At 44.9% G+C, this 14,038-nt stretch overlaps 1 protein-coding gene across 1 annotated transcript in view; it reads right to left on the bottom strand.

Annotated features, from left to right (window-relative positions):
• Positions 1–1,094: 1,094 nt before the first annotated feature.
• shq1 (SHQ1, H/ACA ribonucleoprotein assembly factor) overlaps positions 1,095–14,038 on the bottom strand; it is a 39,143-nt gene continuing 26,199 nt past the window's right edge. Inside the window, exons 11-12 of the mRNA NM_001140187.1 lie at positions 13,189–13,309; positions 1,095–2,035 (exon numbers count right to left, since the gene is read on the bottom strand). Of these exons, the coding sequence (NP_001133659.1) occupies positions 1,378–2,035; positions 13,189–13,309 (779 nt within the window). The 3' untranslated portion in view covers positions 1,095–1,377. The remainder of the gene's footprint in view (positions 2,036–13,188; positions 13,310–14,038) is intronic.

Below are 14,038 nucleotides of genomic sequence, written 5' to 3'. Positions count from 1 at the left end.
CAAAATGACAATTTCACCTGGTTAATATTGCCTGCTAACCTGGATTTCTTTTAGCTAAATATGCAGGTTTAAAAATATATACTTCTGTGTATTGATTTTAAGAAAGGCATTGATGTTTATGGTTAGGTACAGTCGTGCAACGATTGTGCTTTTTTCGCAAATGCGTTTTTGTTAAATCATCCCCCGTTTGGCGAAGTCGGCTGTCTTTGTTAGGAAGAAATAGTCTGCACAGTTCGCAACGAGCCATGCGGCCCAAACCGCTGTATATACCCTGACTCTGTTGCAAGAGAAGTGACACAATATTAACTAAATATGCAGGTTTAAAAATATATACTTGTGTATTGATTTTAAGAAAGGCATTGATGTTTATGGTTGGAGCAACGTGTACCTAAGCGATTATATGCAACGCAGGACAGGCTAGATAAACTAGTAATATCATCAACCATGTGTAGTTAAGTAGTGATAATGATTGATTGATTGTTTTTTATGAGATAAGTTTAATGCTAGCTAGCAACTTACCTTGGCTTCTTACTGCATTCGCGTAACAGGCAGGCTCCTCGTGGAGTGCAATGTAAAGCAGGTGGTTAGAGCGTTGGACTAGTTAACCGTAACATTGCAAGATTGAATCCCCGAGGTGACAAGGTAAAAATCTGTCGTTCTGCCCCTGAACAAGGCAGTTAACCCACCGTTCCTAGGCCGTCATTGAAAATAAGAATGTGTTCTTAACTGACTTGCCTAGTTAAATATAGGTGTAAAAAAATATATATATATATAAAATAAAAAAATAAATAAAATCGGACAAATCGGCGTCCCAAAATACCGATTTCCGATTGTTATGAAAACTTGGATATCGGCCCTGATTAATCGTCCATTCCGATTAATCGGTCGACCTCTAGTCTCAATAGAAATTCTGAAGCCGCAGCTGACATTTCCTGTTGGGGTCTGTCCCATTTCTTATCTCCCAACAACCACCCCTTCTCCTTTCTTGGGAGGAAATGGCTGTGCATGAAATGCATATGCTAATCTAAGAGCCTACAAACAAAGTGCAACGCAATGGCTGCATCCCCTTGAATAGATTTGAGTAATCTGCATAATTCATATAATCAGTTTTATTATCAAAATGCTTAGCTTGGTATGAAAAGCTTTGCACATAGACACAAAGTATGGAAGCTTTTGAAACTCCTCAAGTTAGCTATAATACTAAACTGAGCCATGCTATATATCTATAAATTAATCAACATTTCCATGTTAGAAGTTAGAAAATACAAAAATAACAATACAGAAGTCATTATTGATTGTGGGCAAATAAGCATCCGCGACATCAGCTGTCATGCATGCATGTAAAGTTCCTTAACGACATGTTTTCTGTGACATCTGCTAATAGTCCTCCTCATCGATATCATCCTCATCAAGATCATCACCAGTATCTGTTTTGACAATCAGAAGAGGGTTTCTGCGAGGACTCAGCTCTAGGAAAGTCCCTGTACGGGCAGTATCTGTGGCAGTCGCAGGCTGTGAACAGTCTCTCTCTGCCTCTCCCTGTGCACTGCTCCTGGAAAGCCTGCTGCCCTGAGGCTGTACTGAAATCCACAGCCCCTCCTCCACCCTCTCTCCCAGCTCCTGGATCAGCTGGCTGGGGCAGGCCACAGCAGATAGGAGGGTGCTGGGCTTCCTCTTGGCTGATGTCAGAACAGCACAGGACTCCTGGTGGATGGGAGGGGCGGCAGGCTGGGGATGTATGGGGATGACCTCGGCTCTCTCTCCTCCTCCCTCTGTTCTGTCAGCACAGTCCTTCCCTTCAGCCTCAGAGTCCTCACTCTCCTCAGATGAGTCGCTGCTACTGTCGTCGCTGTCGGACTCCTCTCCGCTGTGTGACAAAGGAGTTCTACTGGGGCTTTTCCCCCCGTCCTCCACCTTCTCTTCTTCCTCTACCAGCATCGCCGCCGTCTCCAGCACCTCCAACTCCAGCTCCAGGTCTCCTTTCCGTAGGGACACTTTCCGTAAGGGATCGGCCAGAGCTGTCACCTTCCTGGACCTGACAAAGAGAGAGAAAGAACGTGATGAGACAGTAAGGAAAGTACAGCAAAGGTGGATCAGTTTCTCATTTTCAACTTGGAAGTAAATATTTACAAATCCCCCCAAAAGCTACAGAATCTATTTCAAGAGCTACTTGTCCAACACTGATGAGTAGTCGGTATTACGACTATGCTATATGTATGACTGCACTTCCTACTAAAAAATATAGCAACGAGATCTCAATCTACAAATCTAATATCCATTACCCAAATCCCAGCCTCATCTGAATGCTAAGTAGACAGCGATTCACAGAGGCATGAGCTCAATGAAATATGGAAATCATGTTTAATAATGTAGGAAGATGAGTGTGGCTGATATGCAGGTTCTGCCCCTAAAGTCTCCCACTGAAGCTCTCCCTGCAGGAGATAAGAGCGAAGCGGATGACAGAGTGATACACGCCTTATAGATTATTCATGAAGCTAAACCAGCGCAGGATGTTGCCAAAACTCAAGTGGCTGCTATTCTTCCACGGTGCAGCCGATCGGACTTCATTGCCATGATGATTACCAGCTGACCTCTGCGCGGCTCAGGACGGGTCCATTCAGGGAGGGATAAAGCACATGAGCCTGCGGTCGTCCACAGCCATTCAGCTCCTCACACACAGCCACACTGTGACCCCTGCTGCCCTCCCTGGCCCAATTAACCGACCGCTGAGGGCCAAGATGGCTCCTTATTACCGCAAAGCCTTAATTTACTCCCACCGTGGGGAGGAAACCGTTTACACAGCCAACAGAGGGATGTACTCATTTAGGACCTCGGGAGACTGTGTAAACAGACCATATAGCTAGTCGCCGTACTCTATCAAAGAAGACATCTCTCCTAGGCCTACATGAATATCAAATGTCCATTCAGGAAATAAAGGGGAGTAACAGTATTTGGAAAGAGAGGAGGAAAAACAAAAACATGACTGACTCATGGCCCAAGCCCTATAATTATTTTTTTTTAATTAAAGGAGAACAATTACTGACAATGAGTAAGGGATGGCTAGGCATAAATACAACCCACAACACCCCCACCACCGCGTGTGCAGAGGGGAAACCGTAGAAAATCTGAACTCATCAAGAGTGGCCACAGTGGCTCACGGGTCTGCGTACCCATATCTACACATGCAGTTACTTTTGGGGCCCATTTTTCCCCCCTTCCACACCTTGCGACCAAAACATTTTAGCAGCCCCCCTCCTGACGGCGAGCAGACATACTTCTTTTGTTTAGGATTTAATTTCCTGCAATTGTCCACATTTTGCCGTGGGACGTGGAGAAATGATTGCCAGTTTAAAGCAAGTTCACTGCAATTCCCCACACGTTGCCATTGGATGGCAAGAAATGTTTGCCATTTTTAGTATGATATCTGAGTGAGTGTGGCTAACAAAATCAGGGTCCCCCGGTCGGTAATTCGACCACGATTACTACAAGATTAGATAGCTGGCTAGACTAACTTACCAATCTAAAACATTTTAGCTGACATGGGCTAATTGAGTGATTTTCAGAGACTGACAAGAGAAAAACTGCTGATGCACAACCACATTTCTGTGTTCTAAATTGCAACAGCAAATGGAGAATGTTGACTCATTTGTATATACACAGTACCAGTCAAAGGTTCAGACACACCTACTCATTCAAGTTTTTTTTAAATTTATTTTTACTATTTTCTACATTGTAGAATAATAGTGAAGACAAAACTATGAAATAACACATATGGAATCATGTAGAAAACCCAAAAATATTTAAACAAATCAAAATATATTTTACATTTTAGATTCTTCAAAGAAGTCTACTCTTCACCTTGATGACAGTTTTGCACTCTGGGCATTCTCTCAGCCAGCTTCATGAGAAATGCTTTTCCAACAGTCTTGAAGGAGTTCCCACAAACATTGAGCACTTGTTGGCTGCTTTTCCTTCACTCCGCAGGCCAACTCATATCTCAATTGGGTTAAGATCAGGTGATTGTGGAGGCCAGGTCATCTGATGCAGCACTCCATCACTCTCCGTCTTGGTCAAATAGCCCTTACACAGCCTGGAGGTGTGTTTTGGGTCATTGTACTGTTGAGAAAAAAAAAAAAAAAAAAGTGTCCCACTAAGCACAAACCAGATGGGATGGCGTATCGCTGCAGAATGCTGTGGTAGCCATGCTGGTTAAGTGTGCCTTGAATTCTAAATAAAATCACTGACAGTGTCACCAGAAAAGCACCCCCACCACATCACACCACCTCCTCCATGCTTCACGGTGGGAACCACACAAGCCGGAGATCCGTTCACCTTCTCCGCATCTCACAGACATGACGGTTGGAACCAAAAATCTCAAATTTGGACTCATCAGACCAAAGGACAGATATCCACCAGTCTAATGTCAATTGCTCGTGTTTCTAGGCCCAAGCAAGTCTCTTATTATTGGTGTCCTTTAGTACCGGTTTCTTTGCAGCAATTCAACCATGCAGGCCTGATTCACAGTCTACTCTGAACAGTTGATGTTGAGATGTGTCTAACTTGAACTCTGTGAAGCATTTATTTGGGCTGCAATCTGAGGTGCAGTTAATTGGTGGTGTGCTGCAGAGATGGTTGTCCTTCTGGAAGGTTCTCTCATCTCCACAGAGGAACTCTGGAGCTCTGTCAGAGGGACCATCTGGTTACAAGGCCCTTCTCCCCTGATTGCTCAGTTTGGCTGGGCGGCCAGCTCTAGGAAGAGTCTTGGTGGTTACAAACATCTTTCACTTAAGAATGATGAAGGCCACTGTGTTCTTGGGGACCTTCAATGCTGCAGACATTTTCTTGGTATCCTTCCCCAGATCTGTGCCTTGACACAATCCTGTCTCGGAACTCTCCAGAGAATTCCTTCAACCTCATGGCTTGGTTTTTGCTCGGACATGCAATGTCAACTGTGGGAGCAACTCGACCACTAAGACCTGATTCACGCAGTCTCCTCTGAACAGCAGATGTTGAGATGTGTCTGTTACTTGAACTCATGAAGCATTTATTTAGGCTGCAATTTCTGAGGCTGGTAACTCTAATGAACTTATCCTCTGCAGCAGAGGTAACTCTGGATCGTCCTTTCCTGTGGCGGTCCTGATGACAGTTTCATTATAGCGCTTGATGATTTGTGATGGCACTTGAAGAAACGTTCAAAGTGCTTGGAATTTTCTACACTGACTGATTATGTCTTAAAAGTAATGGGACTGTCATTTCTCTTTGCTTATTTGAGCTATTCTTGCCATAATATGGACTTGGTCTTCTACCAAATAGAGACATCTTCTGTAAACCACCCCTACCATGTCACAACACAACTGATAGGCTCAAACGCATTAAGGAGGAAAGAAATTCCACAAATCCACTTTTAACAAGGCACAACTGTTAATTGAAATGCATTCCAGGTGACTACCTCATGAAGCTGGTTGAGAGAATGTCAAAAGTGTGCAAAGCTGTCATCAAGGCTAAGGGTGGCTACTTTGAAGAATCTCAAATATAGTTTGATTTGTTTAACATGTGTTACTCCATAGTTCTGATGTCTTCACTATTATTCTACAATGTAGAAAATAGTAAAACTAAAGAAAACTCATGAATGAGTAGGTGTGTCCAAACTTGACTGGAACAGCGGTTGTATAAATAAATAAATAAATAAATAAATAAAAACACTTCCGTTCAAAAGTTTGGGGTCACTTAGAAATGTCCTTGTTTTTGAAAGAGAAACACGTTTTTGGTCCATTAAAATAACATCAAATTGATCAGAAATACAGTGTATACATTGTTAATGTTGTAAATGACTATTGTAGCTGGAAACAGCTGATTTCTTAAACTGTTGTTCTGATTAAAGAAGCAATAAAACTGGCCTTCTTTAGACTAGTTGAGTATCTGGAGCATCAGCATTTGTGGGTTCGATTACAGGCTCAAAATGGCCAGAAATAAAGACATTTCTTCTGAAACTCATCAGTCTATACTTGTTCTGAGAAATGAAGGCTATTCCATGTGAGAAATTGCCAAGAACCTGAAGATCTCGTACAACGCTGTGTACTACTCCCTTCACAGAACAGGGCAAACTGTCTCTAACCAGAATAGAAAGAGTGGGAGGCACTGGTGCACAACTGAGCAAGAGGACAAGTACATTAGTGTGTCTAGTTTGAGAAACAGACGCCTCACAAGTCCTCAACTGGCAGCTTCATTAAACAGTACCCGCAAAACACCAGTCTCAACGTCAACAGTGAAGAGGTGACTCCAGGATGCTGGCCTTCTAGGCAGAGTTGCAAAGAAAAAGCCACATCTCAGACTGGCCAATAAAAATAAAAGATTAAGATGGGCAAAAGAACACAGACATGGACAGAGGAACTCTGCCTAGAAGGCCAGCATCCCGGAGTCGCCGCTTCACTGTTGACTTTGAGAGTGGTGTTTGTGGGTACTATTTAATGAAGCTGCCAGTTGAGGACTTGTGAAGCGTCTGTTGACTCATTAGTCCAGAGCACCTGCTGACATTTTTCTGCACCCCAGTTCCTGTGTTTTCGTGCATAGTTGAGTCACTTGGCCTTGTTTCCACGTCGGAGGTATGGCTTTTTGTTCGCAAGTCTTCCACGAAGGCCACTTCTGACCAGACTTCTCCAGACAGTAGATGGGTGTACCAGGGCCCCACTGTTTTCTGCCAATTCTAAACTGATAGCACTGCTGGACATCTCCGATTGCGAAGGGAAGGAAGCATGATGCGTCTTATCTGCTGCAGTAAGTTTCCTTGGCCGACTACTGCATCTACCGTCCTCAACAATGCCCATTTCTTTGTGCTTCTTCAAAAGAGCTTGGACAACACATCTGGAAACCCCTGTCTGCCTTCATTTCTGCCTGGGAGAGACCTTGTTGATGCAGTATAAATACTTTGTGTCTTGTTGCTGTGCTCAGTCTTGCCATGGTGTATGACTTTTGACAGTAAACTGTCTTCAGCAACCTCACCTTGTTAGCTGATTTTGGCTGTTCCTCACAGTTTTATTCCTCCAACACAGCTGTTTCTGTTTCAGTTAATGATTGTGTTTCAACCTACATATTGAATTGATGATCATTAGCACGTGTACTAATATAAAAATACAGAGCGGGAGAGAGAGAATAATGGTCTGTTTTTCATGGTTTGGGCCCCTTAGTTCGATGGTGTTATTGGGACTCAGCAGAGTGGCCGTACCGACTTCAAGACAACTTCTGTCTCTGGTGTAGGAACAGTTTGGGCTACACACTAATATGACCCCTCTGTATAAAGGTGAGACTCTCACGAACATGTTGGTCACAGGAATTGCCCCACAGTACCAGTTGAAAATATGAACGGAAGTATATATATAGAGACTGTTTAGTGCCTGATCTTTCTTTTATCTCTCAGATATAGGACAGACACTTCAGAACAAACTTCCTATTGATATTTTTTGGGGGTGACTGTTGTTCCATGTAGAAAATCCGTTACACAATGCATTTGTAAGGGCTAATAGCAGTAACGCCAAACATTTCTTTTAAATCAAATAATTGTTTTATATATTTTTTTTTATACTTCGGGGGGTCTTAAAATTCAAAATCAAATAGATAAATGATCCTTGGTAGGACCTTCTTAAAACAATTCCATATAGCTTAGTAGAACCCTCCCCCTGCTTAGACAGGGCTTAAGCCCTTGCTGGAGTTGAGCAGGCTGGCTGACTGGCTCTGGCTGGAGAGCCTCCTGTAGCACTGCAACTTCAAAGCAGAGACCCTCCTCCATCCCCCACCTCCCGCATTCGCTTTCCCCCGTGGGAAGTCATTATTGAGTTAGCATTGGAGAGGCTACGTGCTTGTTCTCTCCCCTCGCTCCCCCTCTCCCTGCGCTGCAGTGCGAGAAGCCCGGCTTGCGGTGAGCACAAAGGCTGCTTTTGGAGGGAATAAATAACGTTGTACACAGTTCAGTCATTACTAATGTCGTGGGCTCCCTTCATTAACTGAGGGGTGGCTTTTCAAGGTTGGAACACTTCTGTCGCCACAAAGACGCTTCCATCTGTCAGACAACAAACAAGTCCTTGGATGAGGACAGGGAGCAGGGGGGTGGTGGGGGAGAAGGACAACTAGACTTAGTCAATTACAGACTTTCATTTCTATCAGCAGCCTCATGGTCAATGATCCCAGAAGACATTCAACACATGTTCCTACTCATACTTCTTAGTTAATCTTAAATGTACAAATTCATTTCACAAGATTTGTCAAGGGAGTGTATGTACATTATTCAATGGATATAGTAGCTGGACAGTCAGACACTGTTTGCTAACTGTATTCCATTTGAATTGTCCAACATCTCATTCAGGGAACAATACGTAGACGGTAGTTGTTTGTGACAAAGTTGGCTTGTTTTATAAGACTGAAAGACTTATAAATGGATGCTTGGATTTCCTGACTTCCTGAGTTTGATGGTTTGAGGGAGTGTGTGATGACATGTGTGATGACGGCGTGTGCGAGTAACATTGAAGACCTGTGTCAGAGGCATTAGGCCAGGGGTGTTGCATTCGGTCTTCAACGAGGTTCTGGAAAAGATTAGTCCTCTATCCATCGTTTTGGGATTTTTCCAATGCTCCCCGACTGTCTAGTCAATTTTTGGTTTTAGTTATTTTAAAATATATTGATTCCCCCTCCCCCAAAAAAATATTTCAACCCACCCGCCCGTATGTTTGACACCCCTGCATTAGGCTATATAACACAGTAGGGATTGCAATCTAAGGAAGTGCTTTCTTACTGTATAAAGAGACCATTAGTTAATGTGCAACATGAAGAGAGCTGGTAGAACTGCCTGCAGAGCTTGTTGTTTACCTACCCTCCTAATCAAAACAAGGACACCAGGAGAGGAAGTTACCTCATACAAAGGAAGGCTGCATCATTCATTATTAGTGTAGCACGGATGCAACAACACTGTCAGTATTTATCTCTCTCTCTGCGCGTGTGGTGGGCTGCCTGTGTAAGTACACAAAATCTGGACGTCATGCAGAGAGGAAATCTGTAGTACTTCTCCCCATTAGCTGTGAGACCGTCTCGGCTTTGTCGAGCCCAGCGGGACACAGAGACTATCTACCGTCTCTGTGGTGGGGAGGGCTCTAAACACACAGACCATATACACAGAGTACACAAAACATTCACTTTGTGAGAGACTGACCAGGTGAAAACTATGATCCCTAATTGAGGTCACTTGTTAAATCCACTTCAAATCAGTCTAGATGAAGGGGAGGAGACCGGTTAAATAATTATTTTTAGACCTTGAGACAATTAAGACATGGATTGTGTATGTGTGCCATTCAGAGGGTGAATGGGCAAGACAAAAGATTTAAAGTGCCTTTGAGTGGGGTTCGCACCAGTTTGTGTCAAGAACTGCAACGCTGCTGGGTTTGTCAAGCTCAACAGTTTCCTGTGTGTATGAAGAATGGTCTACCACCCAAAGGACAATCAGCCAACGTGACACAACTGTGGAAAGCATTAGAGTCAACATGGGCCAGCATCAATGTGGAATGCTGTTGACACATTGAAGAGTCCATTCCCCAATGAGTTGAGGCTGCTGGGAGGGCAAAAGAAAATGCAATATTAGGAAGGTGTTCCTAATGTTTAGTATACACCATCTACTACATCACAGGATGAGTGTGGGTAGAATACACTAGCAGGTGCATGAAAAGGATTAAAACCAGAGAAAATGTATCCGAAGCTTTTTCACCTGCATTCCGCCTTTTCTAAGAATATATCTTTTTTTTAATTACAAAAACTACAACGATCAACTTGCCATTCCTGCACACGCACTGGATGCCGAGTTGCCAGTCCCTGGAGCATTAAAACCACCAGCAAGCCCCCACAAGGCTTAACCGACTCACTTAACCGACCTTGCCGGAGGGGGGGGGGGGGGGGGGGGGGGTCAGCCTGGTTACAGCAGCAGTAGGTTGTCCCTCCTGGGACTGTGGAGAAGAGAGCTCTCCTCTGGGCATTGTCACGCACACAATGTGTGTAGAGGCTGAATGGATGGGTGTGAGCGAGAGAGAAAAAGATCCTTGTTTCCTCCTCCAAGACTAGCAAACCCTTGAGCTCGACACTCACAGGTTGCCATGGTTTTTTGTTCTGGAATTTAATCGACCCAATTAATTGATTGTGCGGCAGACAACGGGTAAAGGGGGAGGAATGTGTGAGCGCTGAAAGAGGAAGGGGAAGTTAGAGGCCTGCTGATTTCACTGAGATACAGTAACACAGATCTGATGGGATTTGTTGGACTGGTCACAGTCAATCTACATTGGACTCCTTCCAAGCCTTTTGATGAGAAAAGAGGAAAGACAGAATGAAAACGAGGAGTGGGTTTTCATTTCAGTCTAGCAACACTGCAGGGGTTCGGCATCGGAGGATCATCAAAACCACCCATTGAAACAAATGGTAGAGAGGTTCTCTTTATTTGATAGTGGCAATGCATCTGATACAAAGATATCTGCAAATTACACAAATTCCCTGGGTAATGTGGAAACGGCTGTAAGCGCGTTAATAATCCTTTGGTCAACACCTTTTATCAGGACAAATACAAAATGGTGTCAGAAGGACTTTCTCCACCCTCATACTCCTCCTGTTGACCGGAGAGTGGACTGTCCACTTGTTTGTCTGTGTGCGGGAGTCTGTGGAGGGAGAGGGGTTCGCTGGAGTCTCAGTCACTGTGAAGTCTTTATGATGCTGTAAATTTGACTCTGGTCTCAGCAGTCAGAGGGACTTTAAGAGCATGAACACATGTGGGACAGCCCAGGGAGAGCCAGACAGTATAAATCAACCCATCGAGCAACGCATTCATTAAATCGCCGTGTCCATCATGAGCAGCTGATCGTGTCTGGGAGTCGACTGTGGGGAGGACTGACAAGATACAGGATATAGATTACATCTTATCTTACCACAGGACTCACAGGGAGAGACGGCACAGTCACTTAGCAGGAATGACAAATGGGGGATATCTAGCAGGGAGGATAGCAATGCTTATACAATCTGTCATCAAACCGGTCACATGCACAAACGTCTGCCACAACAAACCACAAGTGATAAGAGCACTGTCTGCTCAAACCACAGCTGGCTGCTGCTTGAGTGCTGCCTGCCAGCCTTGTCATCTCCGATCTAGACTACTGCAACTCTGTTGGCTGGGCTCCCCGCTTGTGGCAGCAAACCCCTTCAACTTATTCAGAACGACGCAGCACGCCTGGTGTTCAATCTTCCAAAGCTCTCCCATGTCACCCCAGTCCTCCGCACACTCCACTGGCTTCCAGTCTAAGCTCACATCATCTTCAAGACGCTGGTGCTTGCCTACGGAGCAGCGAAGGGAACTGCCCATCCCTACCTTCAGGCTATGATCAAACCCTACACCCCAACCCCTCCGTTTTGCCACCTCCGGTCTCTTGGCCCTCCAACCCCTACAGGAGAGCAGTTCCCACTCAGCCCAGTCAAAACTCTTCTTTGTCCTGGCACCCCAATGGTGGAACAACCTTCCCTCTAATGTCAAGACAGAGGAGTCCCTGCCCATCTTCCAAAAACGTCTGAACCCTATCTCTGTAAAGAGCATCTTAAATAAATCCCACGGCATACTTGCTATGATTGGGATATGTTGTTGTCTCACCGTGAATGCACTGATGTAAGTCGCTCAGGATAAAAGCATGTGCTAAATGACTTATGTAAATGCCTGCTAGCTCATAGAAAGACAGCTCTCCTCTCTGCTGCCTTGAATGGCAAGTGGACTGCTCGCTTTTATTCCACATTCAGAAGGGAAAGAAATGTAGTCTGTCCAGCACAACAATATAAAATAGACTTTTCATAACTATCTGGGAATTGATTCACAGCAACACAATGAAATGGAATGCCTGGGCTCTAGAGGTTTTCCCAGCCAGGTGCCCTGAGGCATCATCTTCAACAGGAGAGGGTTAGTAACTCTTCCTGGATGCTGGACAGCCTCTCTCTCTCCATCTCTCTGCCTCTGTTGACACCACAGCTGATATGAGCCAGGTCTCAGGGCAGAAAAAAAAAAAGCTTTGCTTTGTTTATCGACTGAAAAACATAAACAGAAAAGGGAAATGTAACAATTCAATCATAGGTAAAGGCGGCGAGCACAAGGTCTAATCCATTTAATGATCGATGCGGGGTTGCAGCCAGTGGAAGCCAGCTTGTTGATAGGTCAAGCTGACATTTGGCTCCAATGTACAGCGGTGGAGGGAAAGAGAGGGAGGCGGATTGGAAAGCACTCAACCGCAGATGCCCTTCTGCCGTTTCATCTCCTTGACTGACTGAAATGAGACTGATTGAGTTTTCCAGTGGCTTGACAGTGCTGCTGCTTCTGCTCAAAGCGTACGCTGAGCTGAGAGAGCACTCAAGACCAGGACTCTCTGTTCTCTTCGTCTGCTGCAGCGAAACAGACAGACCAACCGGGACTGCAGCGCCGATCTCCACCATTGATTTTTATACATCTATTATTAATTGGCCATCGAGGCGTTTTCTTTTCCAGAGAGAAAAGCTCCATCAAACACCCGGCAGAGCTTTTATCATGTCTGCATCTGGGCGCTGGGCCTACATCATCACTGGTGCACATTTTTCAAATCTGGCTTTTTCCAGACTAGCACACCACTCGGCTGAACCCCTGCCAAGAATAAAACAGAGCTCATTACCGAATAATGCCCTTGCAGGCTTACATTTTTAACATGTAAGTAATTGTAAAATATGTAGACGGGTGAGGAAAGAGCCATGCATGCTATATCAATTAGGGAAGAAACTACACAGATCTCTCGCGAGTTGACACACATCTTGTACTGCACAGTGCACTGTCCATCTAATTCCTCTCATCTGTGTGTACTGTCACAGAGGCTTCTGTCTCAGTCACTGGGACTCCACTGCAGCACTGAGGGAGACAGTACAGTCCACACACTCTCCAACGGCACCTTTGACATGGGAGAACGGATACGTCTCACAGCGTCTCTGTCAGTCAAGTAGCCGTGCTGTGACAAATGACTCGTCTAATCCTCTCCTCCAGTGCAGCGCACTGAAGCAGCATGAAAGCCACTTTGCTTGGCCCCTGGACCTGGGAGGTAATTATGCTCTAGGGGCTGAAGGTCCCTGCAGAGGGAGAAAGAGGACGGGGGGGGGGGATAGTGAACTTACTTGACCCTCTGGATCCAGACGCAGTAGTCTGTGATGTAGAGGTCGTTCAATATGTAGGCCGGTTCATTCTCCCGGAAGACTTTGTGAATATCCAACAAGCACTTCAAGACGCAGACTTTCCCTGGACATGAAAAACAGAAGGAGTAGAAATTGAAAAATGTTGTTATTCTATGGCAATGTGAAGAATGGTAAATATAGCAGTGTTGCTAGCAGGGACTGAGGTTACAAAAATCTCATTGTTCCATACAGCCTTCCTTCAAATTATAGGCTGAACAGGCTATGAGAGATCATGTGAGCATTGCAAGACCATCCAACTGCAGACCACTGAGAGTCATTTATACTCATGACAGAGAGCAATTAATCAACTTTCAGACCTCGTTTATCTAGTTTAAATAGTCCAGAATTTCAACTCAAGTGGGCCAAGATAATGCAAAGGGTTCATTTCATACCAGTTTATGAAAAAAGATTGGGCCTGATGTTCCTTGAAGGGAAAGCCAAAGATTACCATTACAAAAAGGGACACACCTGGAGGGAGCCACGTTTGATCCATAACATTTGCTGCCACAAACCCCAGGAGTATAAATAGACCCTTCATGGGCCAGAGCTGGCCCATTGCAGAGCACGGAGGTCTACAGACAATCCTCTTGTCCAGGATTGGCTGGCAGCAGACAGACATTCCAGTCCATTCCAAACAAACAGCACACTCGCTCCGAGGAAAACCTTGCACAAACATTTGGTTCTCATTTAGAGCATGAGCACTCACAGAGGACCAGGAGCCTCACCTCTCCCTGCTTCCAAACTCACTGCAGACACTAAGCCCTCCCTGCTTCCAAACTCACTGCAGACACTA

Source organism: Salmo salar, chromosome 22, assembly GCF_965601325.2.
Source record: "Salmo salar chromosome 22, fSalSal1, whole genome shotgun sequence".
In the NCBI taxonomy this organism is placed as follows: domain Eukaryota; kingdom Metazoa; phylum Chordata; class Actinopteri; order Salmoniformes; family Salmonidae; genus Salmo; species Salmo salar.
Note: the sequence above shows the minus strand (reverse complement) of the source record. Positions and strands in the feature narration are given on the sequence as shown.